Consider the following 24,271-nt stretch of genomic DNA (forward strand, 5'->3'; position numbering starts at 1 on the left):
CAGAAACGATACAAGAATGCACCTAGCCAATGGAAAGGGCGGATTCTGCGAATCATGTTGGGGGCGGTTTCTCACTAAAATATTCGCAACATCTTGTTTTTTGTATACTTGACGAAAAATTGCGCAATAAAATTATTACCTCGAGCAAAAAACGACTGCTGTTTTTCCAACATTGGCGGTACTAGGACGAAAGCATCAACCACAGACAGCACTCGACGACGTCGGCAAGTACTCGGATGGACTACCGCAAGCGCAATCGATTTGAGAGCATGAACGATGACAGCTATTCGAAGACGGCAGAGGGAGGACAAGTGGCGATAGCCGCGGCGCCTTCGCGACGAAAGCAGCAACGCAGACAATTGCAGAGGGCGATGTCACTGCCCAACATCCAACTGCAGGTGATACTTGATATGACGAGAAGGGTCTGCCTTCACGTACACGTGTAGATGGAACGCAAACCCGACCCTCCATCAATCTTTCCCGACGTCGACGTCCGGTCCCTTCGTTTGGCCGAAGTGCGCAGTTGGGTTTGTCCTTCGGTGAAGTCACCACCACCCTCGACGACAGAACCACAAGTGCTTGCAACGACACCCCCGATTCCTCCTCCGACAGAGAACCTTCATCTTCTTGAGAAACACCTAGACGATGCCATCGAAGCCATGCGCATTGAGCTGAGTTTGGACACCGGCGTCATGTCCAAGGATGGCCGCGAAGTCGCTCCGTCAAACCTTCTCTTACCGTCGCATACCGCGGCCGCGAATCCTGTTTCGACCCTTGGTACTTCTTCTTCGTCGTTGCGGAAGGAAGGTTCTGTTGGCGGCAATGGCTTGACGATCATGTCCTCTTCGACCCCCACGTCCAGCAGCGTCGCCACCGCAAGTCCCCACACGCCGTCTCCGCTTCCACAGGCGCCCGCTTCGACGCCCAAGAAGCGCTTTAGCCTCCGTCTACAGCTCGACGACATGCCGACGCCCCAACAAGCCGAGAACCGCGCCAACCGCGCCGCGAATCGGCTACTCGCGTCCCGCGACGCCATGGATCCCACCGACACGGGCCCCGTCAGCGGCATGCAAAAAGCCATGCTGGCTTTCCGCTTGAGCAATCATTCGGGCTCGGACAACGACCCGAGCTCCCCCCATGGTATTGTTGTTCTTGTCAACTACCTTCTTCAATGTGGCTTAACAACCTTGTACGTTACCTTGTGTGTGTTGATTAGACGGAGGCGAATTGGGCCGATTCAGCAACGGCAGCTCATACTCACCCAACCATGGGCGGTTCACGACGCAGAACGTGCTCGTGTCGGAGGCGGGCATCGCGTCGCCCGACTCGTCCTGCTTGCACCTGCAGGAGAATGTCGTGCAGGTGCGCGAAGTCGGGCGGGGGGCGTCGGGGGTCGTGTACAAGGCGGTGCATTTGCCCACTTTGAAAGTCGTGGCCATCAAAGTACAATGTCCCCCCATGTCTCTGTACATACATTCTGATGAAGTTGGGACTCTCGTGTGATGACTTTATATCATTCTGTGGTGTTGTCTTCTTGCATAGACAGTAGGACGATATTTGTGTTTGTATGGGGATATTATTTGATGTATATATATATTTATTTATTGGGTAGGAAATTCCAGTGTATGGAAAAAGCCAGCGACGACAAATGGTGCGCGAACTCCACGCGCTCTACGCCAACCTGGTGCCCCTGGACGACAAGAACAACCGGTCGTCGACTGCAATTCGATTGTACGTACGCCCTGCCCCCATATATATATATATGCGATACTATATATATATATGCGATACTATATATATATATATGTGCGATACTATATATATATATGCGATAGTATATATATATACATGTTATCGCATGATTTTGACAATATATCACCATGTTTTGTGCTGTCTTATCTACCATTTCTTGTCATGCTGACGATATGATGCTAATACTGATGGATGGTTGATACGTTAGACCGAGCCCGTACATTGTGAGCTTTTACGACGCATATGTGGACAAGCAAAAGAACTGCATCTCACTCGTGATGGAGTACATGGGGGTGGGGTCGCTGCAGGACGTGGTGCTCAAGTGTGGCGGCATCGCCGAGCCCCTCGTCGCGCGCATCGCCGCCAGCGTCCTCCGCGGCCTCCAGCACATCCATGGCAACCGCATGGTGCATCGAGACATCAAGCCGCACAATCTGCTCCTAAACCACCAAGGGGACATCAAAATTTCCGACTTTGGGCTCGCCCGGACGCTCAATGACAACGCGACGCAGACCAAGACGTTTGTCGGAACGTTGCTATATATGGCGCCCGAGCGCATCGGCGGCGGCGACTATGCGTATCCTTGTACGACCCATCCATTCATCCATACATGTGACTCTTACAAGTTTGTTACAGCGGACATTTGGTCCTTTGGCCTCGTGTTGGTCTCGGTGGCGCTCGGGCGGTACCCGTTGCCCACCCACGACGGGTTTTTTGGGTTGGTGGACTCGGTATGGGCATATATATATTATATACATGTGGGCAATATGGACATATATTATATATGTGGGCAATATGGACGACATTTGAATGGAGTGAGATACACAACATGCGATATGGTTGCAGGTGGCCAACGAAGGGTACTTGAAGCTGCCCCCCGTGTTTTCCGATGCGTGCCGGGATTTCATGGACAAGGTGAGTGGATATATTTAAATATATATATATTTTTTAAAATGGATCCTTGTTGGGTGGGTTGTAGTGCTTGGCGATAGAGCCTGAAGACCGGTGGACAGCAGAGCAGCTGCTACGCCACCCATTCCTCGTTCAAAATCCACCCGAAACGACGCTCAAGCTGGTATTGTCTTTTACCCAATATGTGGTTGACTTTTAATTCTTTGCAAATCTATGGATGATCGATTCTTTGTACTGCCTTTTGTATGTAAAAATGGTCCAGTGTCACACTAATTTCATTCACACACTAACTCGATGTGTTGAATTGGTCGACGAGTGGATAATTTGATTGGCTACTTGATTCTTGTTCTGGGTTTTGATTGGCCGATCATCGATTGTCTGCTCCTTCGATGGAGCAGTACCCAAACACTCCAATTTCAAATCGACTTGACAATATACGTGAATGGGGGCATACTGTATGAGGAGGAGGAGAAGGGGTGTGATAGATTGATATATATATAATATGTATATATATAATATATATATATATATATATAATATATAATATATATATATATATTATGTATATATATAATATGTATATATATATAATATATATATAATATGTATATATATAATATATATATATAATATGTATATATATAATATGTATATATATAATATGTATATATATAATATATATATATATATAATATATATATGGTCTAGTGGAAGCAGTTTGTTGACACAATCTGCGAGCCACGACGGACCGAGCTCGAAGACATTAGCGATGCCGTGTACAGTCATATTTATCAGAACATTCAGAACTACACGACAACCACGACGCCACAGGTAGATATCATTCGGATCGTCATGCAACGCATCTGACGAGATATGACTGTGGGGATGATATGCTACTGTAGTCGGACTATGGGATGTCCATGCTGAGTGACACACCGAGGCACATAATGTCTGTGCCACCCGTCGAGCGAAGGTATGTAGTATATGACCCTGTATCGCATAAAAAGGGATATGACTGAATGGTCCAACAATGGTGGTGCAGTTTGCAGTTGGGCTTGTCCAAGTACCTGGACCTGCCGGCATCGGTCGTGTACGACAAGTTTGAAGAGGTAAGAGTGGGTGTGACGGTGTCACATATTTGATTTTTATGTAGAAGCGGCAACTGTACAAGGAAAAGCTATGGGATGATTTCACGTGCTTTACCCCGCGGAGCTGGTCCAACTCCCCCGGCGACGGTCGACGGGCGAGTCTCATGGGCAGTGCCGCGTCGAGTCCCCATCTTCCTGCCAAACAGCAGCACCCGAAGACCCTACCCCGGCGGCGTCCATCGTTTTGGCAGCGCATGCAAGAGTCCCTCAAGCAAACGTTGGGGGGGGCGAGTTCTAGTAGTACTAGTAAACCGTCCAAGTAACTATTAATAGTGGCAGCATTCCTTGGTACTATTCGGCACTAAATGCACTACCGCCTGTATGTGTTAGAATACCTCATGGATCTGTCTGTACCCCCGAAAATGTCAGGAAATGGTGACGAAATGGATACAACTCAATTTCATTACAATGGGTTCGGATTGGCCATTTCTATTTTCTTCACCTACTTTGATTGGCTAGTACGAAATAATTGGAGTATAATGACCAATAAAAAGTGACTTGAGTAGTACAAAGAATCAATCGATAGATTTGGTGAATCAGCATAAAGTAAAGTTTGGGTAAAAGGACAATACTACTACGTAGTTAGTAGGTACTCCAGAGTAGTACTAATGGTATTGTGGATTCGATACGAACTTCCAGACGTAGTCGTCGAATCGAATAGTCATGAATCGACGCTATTGGCTGCTCATCCAATTTTGAGAGGATTTTATTGGCTCTTACAGAAAGGATAAGTATATTCAACCAATCAGAACTCCGGCGTGATATTCAATACCAGTTCGTATTGATTAGACAAACCAGGCGAAGTTTGCAAGTTTATAGTAAATTCCCAATATATATCGACAATTTGAGTATAACTCGATACGGCGAAATCGTGGTAGATAAACCGGCTACACCTAATTAATATAGATATGTATGGAGCATTCATATTGGACACACACTTTGTGTGCATCTACTACCGGTAGAACAAGAAGCGTAGTGATGGTGCAATACATATGTAGTCAGTCGCCAGTACCCATCAAAACTAGATAGTGTGTCCTCGACAGGCAGTAAGTTTGGTGATGATGGGTATTTGTTGTAGAAGACAAGTGATTAGATGGTTTTGCGATGCACGATGGACGCGCCATGCTCTTCGTACTCGGCCTTGGTGATCCACATGGTCTTGAATGTGGCCAAGGACGCGAGGATGGAGCCGCCGATCCAGGTCGAGTACTGCCGCGCGGGCGGCGCCGAGATGCGGATCTTGATGTCCTTGGGGGCCTTCTTCCGGACTTCGCTCAGGAGACGGTCGCCAAACCCAGGGAACAACGTCGACCCGCCGCTGAGGATGATCTGCGAGAACAGCGTCCTGCGCAGGTCCAAGTCGGCGCGGAGAATGGCCTGTACGAGGCAATCCTGTACACCTAATGGAATGACGTTATCAACGACATTTGAGTTGTGTGAAACATGATGCATCGCTGCTACGATGATACTAGTAGTAAGTATACCAGTGTGTTCCGATCCAATGAGGTCGGGCCGAAACAAGATTTCAGGCGCGCGAAACTTCTCTGGGCCGAGCTAAACAACAAGGGAAGGGTTAGGAAGGGACTAGCAGGATGCCGTCGTCGTTGTTGACAAGAGGAATGTCCGCGTGGATGGACGGGTGTATACAAGAGGACACATGTACGTACTTGGAGGATGTTGCCATCTGGAAGTCGGTATTCGGAACTGGCATGACTCGGGTTGCCAGAGGTCGCGTCCGAGATGGAATGATGCGACGCCAGCTGCTCTTCTTTCGTCGGATTGAACGCCACGTAGCATAGTTTCTCCTTGATCTCCTTGACCACTTCCAGCTCGGCCGATGTCTGAAAGTTGTACCCTGCCCGACGACACAGCAACTGGAGGTAGTTGGTCACGTCGCGGCCGGCCACGTCCATTCGTGTGATCGCGTGCGGTAGGGTAAAGCTCTCGTAGACCGGCACGACGTGGGATACGCCGTCACCGACGTCCAGAACTACACCCGTGGTTCGTCCAGACGCGTACAAGGACAACACCGCCTGGGGAGAAACAAAGAACGCGGGAGCGTTGAAGCTCTCGAAGAACACCTCGGCCGCTTTCACGCGGTTCGCCGCCGGGTTGAGCGGCGCTTCCGTGAGAAGCACCGGATGCTCGTCGCTCGTGATGTTGAGCATGTCCTTTGAGTACATGTGTTCCCATATTCGCTGCATGCGGTCCCAGTCTGTGACAATGCCGTGCTCCATTGCATACTTGATGGAGAACAACCCGCGGTGTTGCTGCACTCGACTGCCCACGAACGTGTCCCCGCTTTCGTACGCCCCACCAGCCATCATGCGCAGATGCTTCGTGGTACCAACATAGGAAGGGAAGACCACTTGAGGAAGTTCGCCGCCCGCAAAGCCAGCCTTCAGCACGCCGCTGCCGTTGTCGACCACCACAGGTTGATTGTACTCGGCCATATCTTGAAAATCAACTAGAAATGATGCGGCAGTACCATAATGTCGTCGTCCGATTAAAACATCCGGATATAGTACTACTAGTACTACTAGGTTGTATTTTCCGATTACTATGAATATGTAGTACTTCGATATAACTACTACGTAGTACTGCTATTCAGTTGGTTAGTTTCCGGACACCGAGCCAACGGCCAGTTATCCGGATGTATTGTAGCTCCATCCTGCGTTGAAGAATATAAGCGAGAAAAAGATCGGGAGAGTTCAGCGATTGAGCAAGCACGATGGCTGAAGCCCGCATTGAGCTGCTAAATGTCACCGAGGGCCATGTCGTCCGGCATCCCCTGCTTCTCCTCGAAGGAAAGTTCACCTGTGACTGGGAGTTGCCGGACAACGTGCTGGCCGAAGTGCATGTGAACGACTCGGCCACATCCTGGCCAGTGAGTCATGCCGGGTTGTTCAAAGCCCTCATTCCCCTACCCAACTACGGCCGCCATGAGATTTGCTTGAACATTGCTGAGACATACGAGATCGTGTCCGTGGAATACGCGCCATCGACGCGACCCCATCGCGTGCATGTGTACTACCAGAAAGGCCATGGGTCTGCTGGGACATTCGACGCTCCTCCAGGTGTCGACAACAGCGAGGCAGCGGCGATTAAGAAGATCCAATTCAACGCGGCGCTACTTCAAACCGCGATGGCCGCGCTCCTGGGGTCTCCTCACACCGATACGTTTTCCCTCGAAGTTGACGACAACGGGCAGCCCGTCGTCCACGTGGTTGAGTCTTCGTTCACGGACGACGTGGCGAGGTCGATTCCTGAGCACGACTTGATCGGCCGTATCGAAGAGGACTTGAGAGCCCAAGGATTCATCTCGAACGACAATCTGGGCAAGCACATCGTGCTGCTGGGGTCGTCCACGTACGACGCAGCTTTGACGGCACCGAAAGGCCACACCGCGCTCGGCGGTGGAGTCGTGGGTGTGTTTGGAACTTGCGGCTTGCACACGTGGGCGTCTCATGTTGGCAACGTCATGCAGAGCTTTCTGGACACGACGCGGATTGATCCGGCGATCTTGTGGGACGACAGCGCTGGCCGGGGGACGTACGCGGCGAATTACGCTACTGGACTCGGCGCGGTGTTGCATGAGCTGGGGCATACCCTTGGCCTGAACCACTCGACGCACGGAATCATGGCGCGCGGGTTTGACGACTTGAATCGCCTGTTTTGCGTCGTCCAGCCCCGGCCGTCGTCGGCGGGAGCGTCCGTCGCCGCGTTTTCAAATGCGTTTCCCGACGGCAAATTATTTTTAAACTACGACAGCGTGCAGGACGTGGTGACGCCCGACGGCGCGCACTGGCATCGGGCGAGTGCGTTGAAGCTGCGGCAGTCCCCTTGGCTGGCCGTGAGAACCTCCATAGACGAAGCAAGCCACGACGACGTCCCGGCCGTGGCCTGGGGGGCGGCATCCGTCGTGGGGCCGGTGGGATGTGGCGCGGGCCCCCAAGTCGCGTTTGGCACCGACTCGAAGGACGTGGCGGCGTTCTTGATCACGTCGACGGGTCCATCTGGCGTGTCGGCGATTGAGATTCTGACCAACGCCGGTCTGAACGACCTGCTTTTCTGCGGATTGGCCGCAAGTGGCAGCCAAGACCTGTTCATTCTCATGGACGGGGAGTTCATCGTGCAAGTGGACGTCCGGGCCAAGGCGTGGGTCGACGCTATCCGATTCCACACCAACTTTCGAGTCTCGCGCTTTTACGGCGGCAAAGGGGGACAGTTGCACGTGTTGAAGGCGCCTCCCAATCATGCCTTGTATTCGCTCTTTGGCACGACGGGAAAGGACAACGTGGGCAGCGTCGGGGCGTACGTGGCGCCCGTGCCCCGCCAGTACCTGTCCAGCCCGACTCACCTGACGCCACCGCCAGTCGCCGCCGCGATTATTCCGTCACCGCCATCGACGTCCATTTTCGATCAAATCGGAAGCTTCTTCAGCTCGGAAACGACGGCGACCACCGCCGCCGCATCGCCGGCCACCTCTGGCGCGTACGCCGCTACGGGTGCCGGAGCCGACGGCGACCAAGAGGCTTTCACGACCAAACATATCACGTCGATGGGCGCCATCTTGCTCGTGTGCGCGGACGAAGCGATCATGAGCTTTCGAGTTCTGTCGCGGAAAGAGTACAGCGACGCGTTTCACAGCGGGTACTACGCTGGCCCGAACGAGCTGGCGTTCGTGTTGGCCGCGCACGAAGTGATCATCCAAGTGGACGTGCGATCGAGCGGGTGGATCCACGGGCTGCGCTTCCACACAAACGTGCGCATGAGTCCATGGTATGGCGGCTTTGACGGCAACGAACATTCGTTCATGTGTGCCCCCGAAGCCCATATTAGTGGGTTTTACGGGTCCCACGGTCCGCAATATTTGGGAACGCTGGGTACGTACTTTGAACCTGTGCCGCGTCAGTTGCCGCGTCCGGAGCCGGTGCCACATGCGACACCGTTCCCGTCCGTCAACGGCAATGCAGGCATCCACATTATCTGGATTCGACAGAGTCCGCACGCGCCAGGGCTGCTGGCCACGTCCAACTTAGCCGAAGACGCCACAACTTTCAACCACGTGTTTCCCCTCCAGCCAGGCGAAGCCCTCGTCCAAGTCGAACTCACACGCCAGGATGACAACCGTGTCGTGGGGGTTTGTTTTCACACGCAGACACGATCAAGCGCGTGGTACGGCAGCGTCAATGGAACGTACGATGTGGTGGTGGCCCCACCTAACTTTGCGTTTTCGAGCGTTGCGGTATTGCCGGACGGGGCGTTGGAGCACACGTTCGAGTCGGAGGAACGCTGCCGCGTCGCCGAAGTGCCGCTGGTCGAAAACGGAGAAGCTGCCGTCGACGATGGAACAGCCGTGAGCTTCCACGCTTCGTCAGAGGCTGGACTGGCGTTTGTCGTGCTGAGTCAGTTCAACAACGGCGACCCGCTGGCCGACCACGTCGTGGAGGTGCCAACACGAGGCGATGCCGCCTTGCTGCCTCGATCGTGGCGCCTTTCAACAACATACTTGAAGTCCAAGGTGCACCCGCGTGCGTTGACGGAGTATGCGATTGAAGTGGTGGATGCAGCTGGCAAGGCGACGCTGTCCCCGGTGCTACTTCCTTGCGTCCCTTGACCACGTTCACTTTCCTATCCGCGTCCGTGATGATGAGGCTTTTAATACGCAAACAACGACACTTGTATTCAAAACGACCTGCTTGACCAAATCTGAGGCGCTAACATGAAAAATAATACTAATATTCGTGTATATAGATTTTCTAGGGTAGTTAGAAAGCAAACGACTCCTTGTGGACGCTGGGGGCGCCGGCTTGATTCAACCACGTTGTGGCCGTCTGCATGAAGTCGCTTGGTCCGCAGACGTACGCGTGTCTGTGGGGAAGGTCGACGACGCCCTTGAAATCATGCAGTTGCAACCGCCGGGCCACAGCGTTCGACGTACTCGCCTTGGCGGTGGAGTCAAACAGGATAACTTTAGACATCCCCGTACGTCGCAGGGCTTGGACGAGTCCGAGCCCTTCGTCGCCTCGCCCTGACAAGAACACGGTCACGTCCACGGAGGCCTTGGACGCTGCCACCGCTTCTGCAAACGCCAAAAACGGAGTTACACCCACCCCCGCCGCCACCCAGAGCATTTTGGCCGGCAACGAGTGCAGCGGGGGGCTTGAAAACGGGGAAAATTCCCCGCCAGTCCCCAGCAACGGCACTTGGAAGCCCCGGGACACCATCGTGTGCAGGAACGAGCTCACGGTTCCCCCCGGAACGTGCTTGATTGTACACGTGATGCGGCTGGTGGGGGCAAACTCCCCCTTTTCAAGCGAATACGGCGGGGACGACGAAATCGTCCACGTGCGAACAAAGTCGTCGTTGACAAGTTTCGGGTTGGCGTTGTGCATGTGCATGTACGGCTTGTCGAAGAACTGGGAGAAATCAAACACGGCAAACCCGCCTGGGACAAACGTCACGGGCGCGGCCAAGTCAAACGTGAACGCGGCAATGTTGCTTGTGACACGCGTCACTTGGGCGAGCGTGGCGACGTTTAGCCCTTGTCCCCCCAGAGTTTTGCCCTGGGCGGCCAGCTCAGACGCGAGGTATCGAAGGGGGGGGTTGTATGGCGACAGGCTCTCGACGCCCCCGCGCAGATCGAACGGCAGCGCCGCCTTAATGAACACTTTGGCAGTCACGACAATGCGTGTCAAGAGCGTCACGCGCGGCATGAGACGCGTGGCGTCGTCGTCAAACAAGTTTTCAGCATGCCCGGTCAAGTACAGCAGGTCTCCGGTGACAAAACAAGGCACCACAAGCCCCGCGACGTGATCCGTTTGGATATTCCCCAGGGATTGGTAGAATCGGTTGCCTGAGAAATCGGGCAGGTTGATCGTGGTGCCGGCTTCCCCCACGCGGGCGAACCCGGGGGCGCCCCCCCGATGGTTGAGTCCCATGTCGGTGGACCGGGCATCTGTCGGATCGATATGGCGGGACGCGATAAAGAGCGTGCTAGCGCGGTGTACATGCTCGATTTCTTCGTCCGTTAGGGCCACGGTGTCGTTGGTCGCTGGGTCATGGAATGTGTTGGAGATCGTTGATGGATGTGGCTTTGGGGCGTAGACGAGGTCGCGCACAGTAATGTACTTGGGGCAGTTGCCCATGTTGTCGTTCGTGGTCAAGTCCATACGCAACATGCCGTTATCGAATGAACTCGATACGACGTACCCAGCCACTTTGTTTCGCCGGCGATTTGAAAAATCCACCCCGATGCCCGCCCACAACGCTGTCGAGTTGGACGATGTCACACACGCGCCAAACGGATCGTCTGTCGGGAGCTGGCTCTGCACGTGCAACTTGTCAGAGGAGACGGTCGAGACTGGTCTGGCGTCGCTAGGCCCGGTGACAAGCGTGGCCCACGGTCGACCGTGCGAGTCAGTAGTGGCAATGGCAAAGTACGGCACGTTGCTGAAAAAGTCCGAGTGTTGGCGAGGCATGGCGTCGGATATGATCTGCGGGGGGTACAACGAGACCTCACGAGGGACATGCCGACGTTGTTGTACGTACAGCTCGCCGCTGTGCTGGTTGTGGTTATGAGGGGCGACTGCCGGAGAAAATATGGCTGCGACCATGATGGAATGTTGGGAAATGAGCCTTTTCGTACGTGACTAAAACTGTAAAGTTATAACGTTGTAACTGTATAGTGAAGCCTTCATATACCTCGAACTTAGTATGAGCTCAGATTATACTACAACACGCTGTTATATATATCCTGATTCTGACGATTTCATCCGTTTGCGTAGTCATCAAATTGTAAGCCATGATTATTCTACATGATCGCAAGTGCGTTACGGAGTACGGAGTATCAACCAACTGTACACTGTATATGCTTCATACATCAGCCAAATGATATTTCTCCATCACGACACAACGTGGATATAAGTAACCGCTTCAGGCAACTTTTGAAACGAAATTGTACATGCTATCACCACCAGGCATCCTGCATGCGACCGCCGTCGAACGGTCAGCCATCGTCGATACCTACTTAGAGGTAGGTAGGTACCTAGGTCCTCCAAATAGTTGACTCTAATGCGATGCAACCCAGAGCACTCAACTCCAGGGAGGCCTCGAGGCGTATTGGTCGACGTTGATGTCATCCACGTGTTTATCGCCAAACCCATACCCGCAACTGTTACGGCACTTTCGTTCGCTCGAAGGCCAGTCCGAGCCACAAGAATTCCGCCCCAGTGCCGTGCAAAGCATCAACGTTCCTCCAAACAGCCTCAACGTCGGGTCTGTCGCCGGCGGTGTATTTGGACACGCTCGCTTGCTTTCCGTAACGTTTTTCCTACCACCACGACATTTTTGTTTCTGCTGGTTTCAACGACCGTCCCTTTATCTTGTAGCGCATCGATGGGCCGAGCCTCATGCACCTCTCCAAACGCTTGGGGTGTACGTGGTACAAGCAGCAACGCGACGACAGCTACAAGGCCACTGTCATGACCAGCCTCGTGGGTCCTGCTGTCCTCCACGGCAAGGGCTACCTTGCTGACGTTCACTCGGTGCAACTTGAGCAGGTACGTTCGTATGTTTGTTGTCGTCGGCGATCAATGCCTTGCTTTGACACATGATTTGACTAGCATGTCCTCGTGGAAGGTGAAAAGTTGGAGCGCGCCATCACTGTCTTTGCCCAGCTGATCGCCAAAGACGCATACGACAACCAAACGTCCGCTACGGTCATCGATTTGTTCGCTGTCGTGCTTCATCTGACTGTGAAGTGTATGTAGATCATGAACCAAGGAGTGTGGGTTACCATCCCGTCGTTCAAAAAGAGCGACAGGCACACGGAAAAGCTGTGGACCCTAGACGCGATCCAGTCGTGTCGAGTCGCGTTCATCAGCGCCGTGAAAACCGCCGTGGCCGCGCGCGTCCCATGTTACGTCGTGGAATTCCGCCACTCGTCGACAAATTCCGTACACTAGCCAAACAAGCTGGAAACCCGGTGGTGGTAGAGCTCACTTTGCCCTATGGTAGGAACGACGACCATCGTCGCCACGTCATGACGATGGACAAACCGGATCAGGCGTGTCCTACGTGCGAGTCCACCGGACATTTGTGATGCATTTCAAGCCCCCTAACGAACGTACGTCGAGTGCGATATATATTATATATATATATATATATATATATAGGTAGGTATATATGCCTGGCAACGAGTAAAGTCAGTGGATCTGAGTTTATATGTGTTGTAGCAACCAGGTCGTTCAGTGTCAATCAGCTCCGCCCATTACTGGAAGGAGTGTTTTTCACTGAAGTGGCCATGACGACGTACATATCCGTGGTGCTGCAAGGAGACGACACTGCTGCTGCTACTGTCGCGTTCACCAAGCCATTCGTCACGTCCGTTCTGGACCACTACACGACTGGCAACTACTTGGAAATGATGTATGCGTTGGTGCATCACATTTGCGTGAACGAGTCGTCCTTGGATGTGATGCCCCAGCTGTGTCGTGTCACATGTGGGCTCCCAGGTCAGCTGGTTCAACTAGCTCGGACCAGTGCATTGATGCACGAGGTACGACCAAAACCAGCACATCATACCTCACAACGAAAGCAGAGTTTAAGCTGTACGTATTGTTGATTGGAACGTTTAGATGCTACAGTTGCATGTGTCGAACCCCGCCATCGCGCACCTCCACGCGGTTCCTCTAAGAGAGTGGCTGACCGAGTTTGCCGCCCATGCGACCACTTTCCTGGGCCAAAACACGCACTCTCGATTCCTCGGGGTCCGTCAGAGGCTTGACCGGCTCGTTGCAAGCGTGTGTGACGTGCCTGAGAGGTTTATGGCGGAGGTTGCAACCGTTTCGATCGTCATGGACGCGTGCAAACACATCGAAATGTTGGTGAACCATGTCGCGCAGTGTGTGACGCGGTAGGTCAGCACGCTTATGCCTACGACTTTGTTTCGTAAAAAGTCTATCTACCTAGGGACATGATGGAGACCATGTCATGCGACAGAGTTTCACATCCAATCTACGTCGCGAATGAAATGGCCCAACTGGCTGCGAAAGTCGACTCGTTAAAGTCCAGCAAATCCAAGCCAAAGCCACCGGCTCCAGATTCCAAGATTATTATTACATCCGTGATAGTAGAGCCTCTGAAATCGACAACGACAGTGTACGGGATTGACGTGGAGCAGGAAGTGCAAAGTGCAGTTGGAGCCCTCGCGTACCCCCCACGGATAATCCGTGAAGCAGTGTACATGCAGTACATTGTCGATACGCGCCTGGATGTGGCCGTGGAGTCGGCCATCGCGTCCATCCTCGTCGATGGCATGCCGGGGAATCCGTTTCCTTCATTGATTAAGCACCTTCGAGCATTTGCCAGTCGACATGCCATGTCCCTAACGGCTAAAGTTCGTTTTCGAAGTCACTTTAGTACTCAGTGTATGCATATGTAGGCACCACAGCTCCCAGAGGTGCAAGCGGTTTTACGAAGTACCGCCAACAAGGACAACTGCGACGACGTCGAGTCTTGCAATCGCATTGTCGAATCTCACGGGTTGTTTGGAACGCCGTACAGTTTGTCGTATGTTCCCAGGAGTCTTGTATCCATGGCAGCGAAACTACAATCCTGGCCTTTGTTCCCTCTGCACTACAGCTCCCCCAGTGCCCTCTTCACCGTGCAAGTACAAACAATTCATAGCCATGTGCATTCCAGTTGATCACGATATGTAGACTTGGACATCGTTGTACCTTCGACGGTATTACAGCGTACGTAGCCGCCACTCATGGCTATGGATCTCACATGAAGTAGTGGCTAGAACAAGAGCCGAGTCAAGTGGACTTGATCGAACACTTTCAAGTGACCAGCCTGCACCCGACGTTGCAGTTGACTTTGAAAGCGTCCGAGGTATTCAGCGACGCTGTCTTGCAAGACGCGCTAGGTCTAGGGGATCACCCTCGTACGAACGACATACCATCATATTGCCATTGTGTAACTTCCCAACTGGTGTATAGACATAGCACTTGTGTGGCTACAAACAGCAGAAGAGAATAATGATCATATACGGTTCAAAGTGGACGGGGACGAAGTGAAACGGCAGCGCGACGTGGTGCGCCGTCGAGTGGAAGATGCGATCCGCTTAAAACAGTCGGTGCAGGTGTGTGTCTACCATGCCCACACCCTAGTGGTCAAAACGTATGTGCTGCACGTACTCGATGGCAACAATCGTCGCCGCTGCTTTGCTCCGTCGTGGCTTCGGTCGCCCCAGGCACCCCAGGTGTGCTTTCACAAAGTAAGGAACTAACGAAAACGACGACTTGATTTGTTGGATTGACAACTTGCATCCATGCCTCGTGTATGTAGCAAAGTGCTGAGTGGACCTGTGGTTTAATGGACATACCGTCGCCTTCTGACGCCTTGGCAAGGAATAATACCGAAGATGATGACGATCTTGTGGATGCGTACGATCGAATGTTTCGACAAGGCATTCGACATCCCCATTTGTTTGCATCCACTGAGCCAGCGTTGCGAGCCATGTATACGTCGCCCGTCGTGGCACTGAAAGCACTGGTACCCACAGAAGTGTAGATAAAGGTGCTGACACTGCACCAGGAAAGCCAAGGCCACGTGTATGCGACGGTGTGCAGGACAAAGATACCTCTAAGTGACTTCAAAGACGGCATTGAACGATGGATCGCTAACATCCAAACTGCCATCGACACCCCCGCCACGCTCGACATGCTGTGGCTGTTTGCGAGTTGGAAATTCCCACTGGAACGTGCGCTGGCAGCCAGATCCATGGCACACATTCAAAACCTCATTGAGGGGCTCACAGGGTTTGTGCTTGCGATGCGACTCGAAGGTCAGCACGATGTGCATCTCAATAATAGATTGCCTGGCATGCAACGTGCCAACTAAAATTCATACACCGCTACGGAATTTGCTATGACCAGTCTCTGCTTCAACTAAGACATCGCCTCACTAAAGGTGCCAATCAACTAATCGGATTCGAGTGAACTGTGTTGTTACACTTGCATACAATTGCATATTCTTGTCATGGGATCGCTGATACTTGGCAGCATCCTGGAGAGAAATCACAGGAAGCAGTGTGTGCTATGATTTGGTCACGTTAACTAGGTTGCCACGACCATGTCGCCATTGCAACGTGTATGTCGTGGCCTTTCGCGCTTAAGTCACCCGAACCTTTCGACGCGACACCAAGCTCATGCCTCCCCCCTTGTAGAAGTGGATGCAGGTGACGTTATCTACCCGGTAGAGGCACTCTTGGGTAGCTCGCTACAATCGATGTCGACGCAGTGAAGACGGTTCCAGTGACCCAATACAGCCATTAGCCAACCCATTGCTACAACGTCTGGCGCTAAAATGGCTTGTGCACCAGCCATTTGTATTACCCAAGCGAGACTGTGTGGACATGACTTGTCGATGTGATGACACGGCAGGGTGGTCCGTTGTCGCGCCTACTTGCACTATGTGACTGCGAGCTCCACCGGGTGTTTCCGTCGGTTGTCCATCGACACGTTCAAATTGGCCACTTGTCTACGTTTGTTTGACCAGCTTCCCAAAGCACAGGATTACCAGATCACGACCGTCAGTACCTATCGACCCGTCGATAGGTGCTCCAGGCAAAAAGTCCGCTGGATTGGTTGCATTGTGGTTTCAGTCCATTCAAAACGCGGTGGGCAAACTAGTACTTGCATGGGGAAGATGAGTCTCTCATACGATTTGGTGTGTGCGATGGCTTGGCAACTGGACAATGTGCAACAACTACACGCACTGGAGCTGCCCGTTCGTGGTGCAAGCGTCGCATGCGTCATGCCCACCGTGGACGTTGACTTAGTGTGGCACACGCGTCAATGTACGTCCTACCATCCTTTTATAACCGAGTGGAGGTTAAGTTGATTGACCACGACGACTCGCTTCTAAGTACTGCCTTGGGGTGAGGACGTGCTGACACTTTTAGTTTGTGGTCCAACACCTTTCAAGGATGCCACCATCGACATGGAAGAGGGCGAAGGTGAATGCCAACAGGTTGACCAAGTTGACTCCATCATCCATGCTCATGTGATGGGCCCTGCCGCCGCCGTCAATTGTTCCGCCATCTGTCACTCCACACGATGATTACATATCGGGTTCTACCGTGTCACAGCCGATTTGTGGGTGTGGACGAACCTGTTGTGGTTACAGTAGGAAGCTACCGACGACGACGGCTGCTTCTTCCCTAGTCCATGTTTGGAAAGGAGAACCATCCAACACCCATCGTCGTCATGGCTGCGATTGGGACGGCAGGGACATTGGACACGTGCATATCTCCACGGGCGAAGCGTCTAATGGATACTGTACAGTCAGGTCAGAGCAGAACGTGATGGCAGAGTTGCCTCGATTCCATGTACAGACGACGACGGAATTTACACACAAATAATGCTTCGAATTATTTACGAAATTGATACTACGTACGTAGTATATGATTGGACAAGATGCTTCGAAATTCGGTGCATTGACGAGAATTAGTGTTATGGCCAATTAGAACTGCTATTAATATCCTTATATCGAATATCTGTTTTTGATTGGACAAAGGCCGCTTCCATATGATTAGAACTTCGTTGCATCTTAGAGCATCTCCAACGGTAAATTCTAACCTATTGCTAAAGCATAGGTTAAAGTCAAACTTCGTTTTTACGGTTGCTATTTTGGCACTATCCGGACTTTTTAGAAATTTCGACTCGCAGAATTTCTATTTTCGCGTGAAATAGCAACAAACCCTCCGGATAGTGCAAGAATTTCTATTCTATATCCGTAACTTCGAATTGAAATAGAAATAAAAACACCGTTGGAGATGCTCTTAAATTCCCTGGATGCCACAAAAAATGGCCAAATCGAAAGATTCCACTGGATGCCTCCAAATTTCAAAACTTTATGCCATAATTTTCTTGAGAATCGGGTGTTTTATAGGCAAAAAAAAGGACCGATTTGGTGCAACTTTTTATTGAGGTTTATGTTCACGTTGACATGTGAAGTCTTGACTTCACAGTCAATCGGACATCGAATAACTTTTCCATAATATCAATACAACAACTATTATAGTAGATATTTCTTTTCTCCTTTATTTCATGGATATGATGAGACTTTGGGAAATTTTTGCAGCCTTGCCAAAATGGTTTTTGGTATAATTTTACGGGGTGGCATCCAGACCAACCAAGGGGCATTCACATGGCCAATGGAAGTGACAAATTTAGGAAAACACCCAATCGAATCGCTAGAACACTGAAATCCCCAAAACATTAGCAAAACCCGCATACATCGTCCCGTGTGGGAACCTGAAATGCTTAAGAAATAACCCCCTATTCGGGTTCAATATTCTGGCCCAAAACGCCATTTTGCGGCCGAATTCAATCAATCTGAGAATAACTGAAACATGCCTTGCTTGACGAGTTTTAACCCAAATCCAATTATTCCAAGCGGGATTTACTCCTTGAGGAGGTCCAAAACTCCATAAGTAACTTTATTACAAAATGGACCTTTTATCGATCAATTCAAATTCACAGTTGTGTCGTCTCCGCATGTGTAGTATGTGTTCAATGAGGATTGCGATTGGACCTGTACATACCGTTGCGCCGGTATCATCCGATGGCCTCGTACGTTGATGGGGCTTGTGTTGTCCGAACGAAGCAAACGTCGCCAAATCAATCCAGATATAGCTGAGCTACATACGGATCTACAGTATTCCTTGAGGAGAGTTTTGTGCAGACAAAAGTGACGACTTTCAGCAGTGGGTACAGTATTTTGAACAGCAGTGGACTAATTTATAGGTACGATCGCGTCACTGGGATGGTTCTAATTCGGTCCCATTTCCGCGTCCTTGATGGCCTTTTCCACTTCGGCCAACTTTTCTTCGACGCGGCTGCGCTTTTTGGTCCGTGCGTTCTTGTTCACTTCCTTGAGACGCTCTTTGCCGACAGCGCGGATGTCCTTGAGCGCAATCGACGACCCCGTCTGCAGCACGCGGGTCGCCATGAGCTCTTCAATGTTGCGGTTGATAAAACCCGTCACGGACGCGTCCCCACGGCGCTTGAACCCGTTGCATCCTCGACGCACTTCGGTCGTGGCATTCCCAACTTTGGTGAACTTCTTGGCCGAGTTGAGCTTGTGACGGTACTGGACGTTGTTCTTGGTCGGTTTGGCCGCGGCGTTCTTCACGTTCTTCTTCTTCAGCGACGTGCTTCCTTGCGCCATCGTGTCTTGGTTGCCTTGGTTTGGGAAAATGCTATGATTGGATGCCACGAATTGATTGGTTGGCTGATGGACTTCGAAGTTCGATCGAATTTCGAGGTAAAAATTTACTTGAAGTACATGTTATTAATATTAATACTTCGAAGTACACTTTACTGTTAACGTGGTGAAGAAATTGTAACGTTACGTCTCTGATTTACAATTACAATTACTGTTATTAATATTAATACTAGTACGTATTGTGCTGTGCATATGTTTTGGCTGTTATTCCATCGCGTAGTACATGCAGGTAGCATGTACTACGCGATGGAACAAGAAGATGGCGTGGATTTCTACGATGTGGCACCATACGTACATCGCAGTACGGTAGAACTCCGGCGCTTGTCCTCGCTTTGTGTCATTTGTAATATCAAAAGTTGTTCATGATGATCAGTGAATTGTGCAATTTGGCCCCGAGAATAGGAGATATAATTTCGATTTGCACTTTTGAAATGTGCAAAAGCGAGGGAGTTGCGTAAATGACCTCCCTATAATTACATTCTGTAACGAAACGTGATCCTAAATCACGGTACGGAAACACTGGGGTCGATGGAACAAACACCCAGGTTTATGGGGTGAATAGCCAAAACGAGTGAAAAGCACAATAATATCTCTCGATCCTATTGTGAATTCACCATAAACTTCCAAACTTCGCGTGGTTTGTCGAATCAATATTGAATCACGCCGGAGTTCTGATTGGTTGAATATACTTTCTGCAAGAGCCAATCAAATCAACTCAAAAATGGAGCGAATTCGATTCGTCGATTCGACGGGGGTCTGGAAATTCGTATCGAATCCACAATACTACGTCTGTCTCTATTTGCTAAAATTTTGAGAAATGAAAACGAAATAGCAGCAAGAAATGACTTGTTAATGGAATTCGCAAGGTGAGCCACCTTGCTCCTTTTTAATATCCAATCAGAGTCCATCATACCTTGTTTCTTACACACGATTGGCTATATTACAATTTTGAACTTTGAATTTTGTAGAGCTTTGTGTGATGATGCAGAGAATTGTGCACTGATGAGTGCACTCGGGTGGGTCGCAATGTCGTGGTGGCTCTGGTGGGCCAACGCGGCGGCGCAAGCGGTATTGGTACAGTAGCACCCATCGCAAACGCAAAGTGGTAAAGCCGCCACTTCAGCACTTGCGATGGGTGCCACCAAGACGTCTTGCGCCACCGCCCGCGCAACCACGTGATCACACCGGCAGGGAGGTGTACAGCACCGACACGGGCTGGATGGTGGAATGTGGGATGACCAATTTCATTGGGTTAGTAGGCACGTGGTGAAATGAGATCTGTTAAAATTGACCGAGTCCTGAATACCACATCACATTATCTTGCTCTCATACACAGCCTACGATTATCTCAAGGCTCCTTGCATCAACAGCCATCACAGCAATATATCGCAACAGGGCGTGATGAATCTACGCAGCGATTTTCGTGATTTCACCGCATCTCATTGGACAAAATTGGACAATTTTGAATTCGCAAGGTGACCTGCCTTGCGAATTCCAAAAAGAGACACACACATGAAAAATAAAAATCATCAATACTACCGTAGTACAAACTTGAAGATATATTTAATTGAAACTATACAATTTCAGAATTATTTATGGAATTCGCAAGGTGGTTCACCTTGCGCTCCATACAAAATTGCCTATTTCACCTTGCTTTTTCTGGTTACCGTATAGTGTATATGTATTGCGACGGATTAATCTATTGCGACTCCTGTAATAACTGATACTACGTATTTACTTGTGAACATGTTTACTTCAAATTTGTGGATTAACAGAGAACGAGTGTCGGCTGATCACCTGTCGCAATACATATAACACTACTCCGGAGTATACGGTAATGTTTATGAAAAGTTGGTACAGTAGTTTATATTAATAGGTGACGTGTACAGTATTAATAATAGCAGTGCACCTTCACCAAAAAATGTTACAAGCCACTACATTATTAGACTGAATCGTTAGAACACGGTATTTCACAGAGTAATTGTGCTGAATTACAGCTCGATGTGGAGCTCCTTGTGATGGGTCAAGAGCGCCCCAAGTGCCCCAAAGAAGCCTTCGTGATGGAAGAATTGAGCTTGCATCTTGGACTTGGACCAGTAGTCGATGGCGTATGCAAGTTGCCGTGATGCAATCTAGACCAATATAACCGTCAGTCCCCACTCCCTAAATAACTACACAGCAACTACTACTACAACGTGGACCTCGTTTTGACGCAAAAAGTTGCCGCAAAAGTAGATGCGCTGGGTTTGCGATCGCAGCGCACTCAAATACGCCACCTGTATCACACATGAACACGGTTGTGAATGGGGATAGTTGCGTACTTGGCCAATGTTTGTGGTGATCATGATCAAGAGGGAGCGCGCGACATCTTCGTCTCGAAGTCCGTGTTTCGGCTCATATTTGGTTCCCTGGAACGAGTTAGGTACATTACACCCAGGGTTTCGGTACCATTTTTCCAAAACTGCTGGCCAAAGTACTCGCGGAGAGGTTGAATTGCGTATAATTGCCGCCGTAAATGTCACCAACCTACAAGTCGATCAAAATAAAGATAAATGTGCATACCTATATATATTCCAACAAGAGGAACGATCGATATACAGTACGCATCATACGCTCATGTCGACGCTCTGGGAATTGCCCTGCATACTGCCATCTAGCGCTTCGTCAAAACTTTTGTACTTGGACAGCAACTTGCATAGCCCGAGGAACGTGCCGCCCCCCAAACTCGTGCCAGACACGCGGTGGTACTCGGTTTCACTGGTCACTTTGAGAATGCTCACGCCAGACCCAATGTTCACCAACAAGAACGGGTACAATTCCTACACAACAACGGCATGGTAAATGCGACAGGAAGCGGCACTTTGCACACATACACTTTGGGGCGTGGACATGATTTGCTTGGTGGCTTCACCCATGCCTTGGCTGTGCAAGGCCACGTTCTACGTGAACATCACAACCTGAGAATATTTCATTGGACTGTCCCACCTTGAACGTATAGCATTCGTCCGGTACATGTCGCATCACGAACACCATGCCACGAATGAGAGCCTCAAGTTCGTCGCACTTTTGCAGCGCAATGCCCAAGTGGTCTTCAAAGAGCTTGCTGAACTTGAACGCGCCGCCTCCCGTGCACGCCATGGTGCGGATGTCGCGGTGGAAGCAACGATGGAGCACGAATTCCACCACGAACTCGACCTTGTCGGTCTCAAACCGCAAAAAGTGGATGCGACCGCCCCCTGGCACATGCAGCATCATCCCTCCGTCGCGTTGGACACTCTTGCCATAGTATTCCGTGTCGACCAAGTACGAATGCACGTCGCCCAAGTCTGGGATGACATTGCTGCTGTCGCCTTCGCGCTCAAAGTACACCAACTTGCCCAGCGTTCCGCCGACGTCCATGCCAAAACGAGAGCCAAGGTCCTTGTCCCGGTGGTAGATGATACGAGCATGTAGTCGTTGCAGTTTCCTTTTCCGAAGGAATACAAGGCCAGTCACACAGATCGCGGCTACCGCGAACTTGACTGCTGTCGTTGACATCTTCGCCAGCGGTGGGCGCACGAATATTTCGACAACATCCGGATAATGACACAAATATTTGGACAGAGTCCGGATAACGACACGAATATTTAAACCACATCCGGATAATGACTCGTGTATCCGAATGCAAGAGGTGTTTTACTGTTAGCGTTAATATTAATAACTGTATCACATTATTAATGAAGTCATTCAGGCTATGACTAGTGTAGCTGGTTCAAGTGTAGCTAATTACTGTACGGACAGTAATTAGCTACACTTGAACCAGCTACACTAGTCATGCTGAAAGTTGGCTTACAACCTGAAATACTCACTCACCGGAACCGCCATTAAGTAAACTACCCACGACTCGTTGCGGTGTGGGGGAGCAGCAGTGGGAATTGCGAAATCAAAATAGTTAGATGTTAAATAGGCGATTGTACAAGGTCGACCGAATTGCTGGCTATGAGAGGAAGTACTCGAGAAGTCGCGCGTCGTCGTCCATGCACACTGCTGTTGTGTCGCCCACACGATGCGGCAGCGGATAAAACACGTCCACTTCCGACACATCTCGAGGACTGTCCCATTCATCGAGTTCTGGCTCGGCGACCTTGAGTTTCTTGGCGGGGTGGGGCAAGGCATCTGCGTCATTGCACTGAACGATGTCAATAAGGATCCGCTTGCCAAGGTTGGACGTGACCGAGAACGTGCCTTCGGGCAGTGCTGGCAACGCGACTTGGTTGTTCATGTTGTTGTCGAGATTGATATGGAAATGAAGAATGCCGCGGTCGTCGTCGTTGTCCAGGAACTCGCAATCATTCGGTTGAACACCTACAGTATCTGATCCGAGTTCTCCATCTTTGGTCGAAGAACCGTTGGAGATTCGAAACGTCCTCACCACGTGGGAATAAAACACCATTGCGTCATCATTTGGTTGGTCGAAGTATTTGAACTTCGTGGTTTGCACGCTCTCAAATGTTGTGGACAGACGTCCTATCTTGCCCAATATAGTACCTTCAGGCAAGTTCTCATCCTGCTTCCCGATCGATTCAGAGATAGTTGCAAAGGAGCTGCATGGATATATATATATATAAGGCGATGGGCGTTGTTGCAACCAATATATAACGTTAGCGTTGTTTTGCACTTCAATCTCCCTAGTGACAATAATCGGTACAAGAGGTCAAACGTTGTCCCTGAAGCTCACGCTTATTGACGCATGGTTGAGTAGTGGTTGGTGGGTTGTCAAGTTCTAGGTGTAGGATTGAGGCGACATTTCACTTCAAACTTGGTTAAAGTGGCGGTTTCTCTTCGAATTCGACGGGCACTACTTCAACTTGCACGACCTGCATTCTCCATCGAGTGTACGTGTGGCCAGGCTTGCCCTCAATTCTACTGAATCGTTCTTTTGGACATCCAAAACGTGATTTTTGTTCTTCTAAACAATTACCTGCGATACGCAACCTACATATTCGACAACGTTGGTCAATAGTCCTATACATCGTCCGTCGGTATGGTGAACGACGGACGAGTACAGTACAGTACTGTAATCAAATCTCGCTGGGCACAACCACACTTGCGCTTTGTTCGTGCTGCAAAAAAAGATGCACTGCAAAGATACTGTACGCACAACATGCCTGTTGCTGATT

At 50.5% G+C, this 24,271-nt stretch overlaps 8 protein-coding genes across 14 annotated transcripts; 4 read left to right on the plus strand and 4 right to left on the minus strand.

The window, feature by feature from the left end:
* Positions 1 to 166: 166 nt before the first annotated feature.
* Positions 167 to 4,112, plus strand: H257_03816 (serine/threonine protein kinase). Of its 6 annotated transcripts, XM_009828076.1 has the most exons (12): positions 167 to 398; positions 447 to 1,140; positions 1,217 to 1,443; positions 1,613 to 1,731; positions 1,961 to 2,337; positions 2,389 to 2,483; positions 2,599 to 2,667; positions 2,732 to 2,827; positions 3,373 to 3,495; positions 3,567 to 3,637; positions 3,707 to 3,773; positions 3,818 to 4,112. In XM_009828076.1, exons 1-12 carry the CDS (start codon positions 237 to 239, stop codon positions 4,073 to 4,075), a joined length of 2,358 nt encoding a protein of 785 aa, XP_009826378.1. In that variant the 5' UTR covers positions 167 to 236; the 3' UTR covers positions 4,076 to 4,112. The 6 variants fall into 6 exon arrangements, with proteins under 6 accessions (XP_009826378.1, XP_009826382.1, XP_009826379.1 ...); XM_009828080.1 differs by having other exon boundaries at positions 3,373 to 3,637; XM_009828077.1 differs by having other exon boundaries at positions 3,707 to 4,112.
* Positions 4,113 to 4,768: 656 nt separating this feature from the next.
* Positions 4,769 to 6,274, minus strand: H257_03817 (hypothetical protein). Its single transcript, XM_009828082.1, has 3 exons — positions 5,480 to 6,274; positions 5,297 to 5,366; positions 4,769 to 5,212 (listed from the first exon to the last, which is right to left on the minus strand). The coding sequence occupies exons 1-3, from the start codon at positions 6,263 to 6,265 to the stop codon at positions 4,902 to 4,904; spliced, it is 1,167 nt and encodes a 388-aa protein (XP_009826384.1). The 5' UTR covers positions 6,266 to 6,274; the 3' UTR covers positions 4,769 to 4,901.
* Positions 6,275 to 6,487: 213 nt separating this feature from the next.
* On the plus strand, positions 6,488 to 11,291 carry H257_03818 (hypothetical protein). The gene has a single exon (XM_009828083.1). It carries the CDS (start codon positions 6,544 to 6,546, stop codon positions 9,430 to 9,432), a length of 2,889 nt encoding a protein of 962 aa, XP_009826385.1. The 5' UTR covers positions 6,488 to 6,543; the 3' UTR covers positions 9,433 to 11,291.
* H257_03819 (hypothetical protein) lies at positions 6,493 to 11,463 on the minus strand. The gene has a single exon (XM_009828084.1). The coding sequence runs from the start codon at positions 11,429 to 11,431 to the stop codon at positions 9,584 to 9,586; it is 1,848 nt and encodes a 615-aa protein (XP_009826386.1). The 5' UTR covers positions 11,432 to 11,463; the 3' UTR covers positions 6,493 to 9,583.
* A 315-nt stretch (positions 11,464 to 11,778) lies between these two features.
* Positions 11,779 to 15,748, plus strand: H257_03820 (hypothetical protein; the record flags this gene model as incomplete). The annotated part of the gene is made up of 15 exons (XM_009828085.1): positions 11,779 to 11,850; positions 11,905 to 12,135; positions 12,206 to 12,376; positions 12,440 to 12,535; positions 12,587 to 12,772; positions 12,834 to 12,942; positions 13,052 to 13,374; positions 13,454 to 13,731; positions 13,788 to 14,214; positions 14,260 to 14,487; positions 14,537 to 14,572; positions 14,616 to 14,763; positions 14,819 to 15,096; positions 15,168 to 15,374; positions 15,417 to 15,748. 15 exons carry the CDS (start codon positions 11,779 to 11,781, stop codon positions 15,720 to 15,722), a joined length of 3,096 nt encoding a protein of 1,031 aa, XP_009826387.1. The 3' UTR covers positions 15,723 to 15,748.
* Positions 15,749 to 18,532: 2,784 nt separating this feature from the next.
* H257_03821 (hypothetical protein) lies at positions 18,533 to 19,084 on the minus strand. The gene has a single exon (XM_009828086.1). It carries the CDS (start codon positions 19,053 to 19,055, stop codon positions 18,657 to 18,659), a length of 399 nt encoding a protein of 132 aa, XP_009826388.1. The 5' UTR covers positions 19,056 to 19,084; the 3' UTR covers positions 18,533 to 18,656.
* Positions 19,085 to 21,020: 1,936 nt separating this feature from the next.
* On the minus strand, positions 21,021 to 22,679 carry H257_03822. Of its 2 annotated transcripts, XM_009828087.1 has the most exons (7): positions 22,098 to 22,679; positions 21,986 to 22,051; positions 21,725 to 21,931; positions 21,561 to 21,638; positions 21,434 to 21,520; positions 21,314 to 21,388; positions 21,021 to 21,244 (listed from the first exon to the last, which is right to left on the minus strand). In XM_009828087.1, the coding sequence occupies exons 1-7, from the start codon at positions 22,647 to 22,649 to the stop codon at positions 21,104 to 21,106; spliced, it is 1,206 nt and encodes a 401-aa protein (XP_009826389.1). In that variant the 5' UTR covers positions 22,650 to 22,679; the 3' UTR covers positions 21,021 to 21,103. The 2 variants fall into 2 exon arrangements, with proteins under 2 accessions (XP_009826389.1, XP_009826390.1); XM_009828088.1 differs by having other exon boundaries at positions 21,021 to 21,388.
* Positions 22,680 to 23,026: 347 nt separating this feature from the next.
* On the plus strand, positions 23,027 to 23,475 carry H257_03823 (hypothetical protein). The gene has a single exon (XM_009828089.1). The coding sequence runs from the start codon at positions 23,158 to 23,160 to the stop codon at positions 23,467 to 23,469; it is 312 nt and encodes a 103-aa protein (XP_009826391.1). The 5' UTR covers positions 23,027 to 23,157; the 3' UTR covers positions 23,470 to 23,475.
* The last annotated feature ends 796 nt before the right edge of the window (positions 23,476 to 24,271 follow it).

The sequence above is a fragment of the Aphanomyces astaci genome (assembly GCF_000520075.1).
Source record: "Aphanomyces astaci strain APO3 unplaced genomic scaffold supercont1.6, whole genome shotgun sequence".
Taxonomy (NCBI): domain Eukaryota; phylum Oomycota; class Saprolegniomycetes; order Saprolegniales; family Verrucalvaceae; genus Aphanomyces; species Aphanomyces astaci.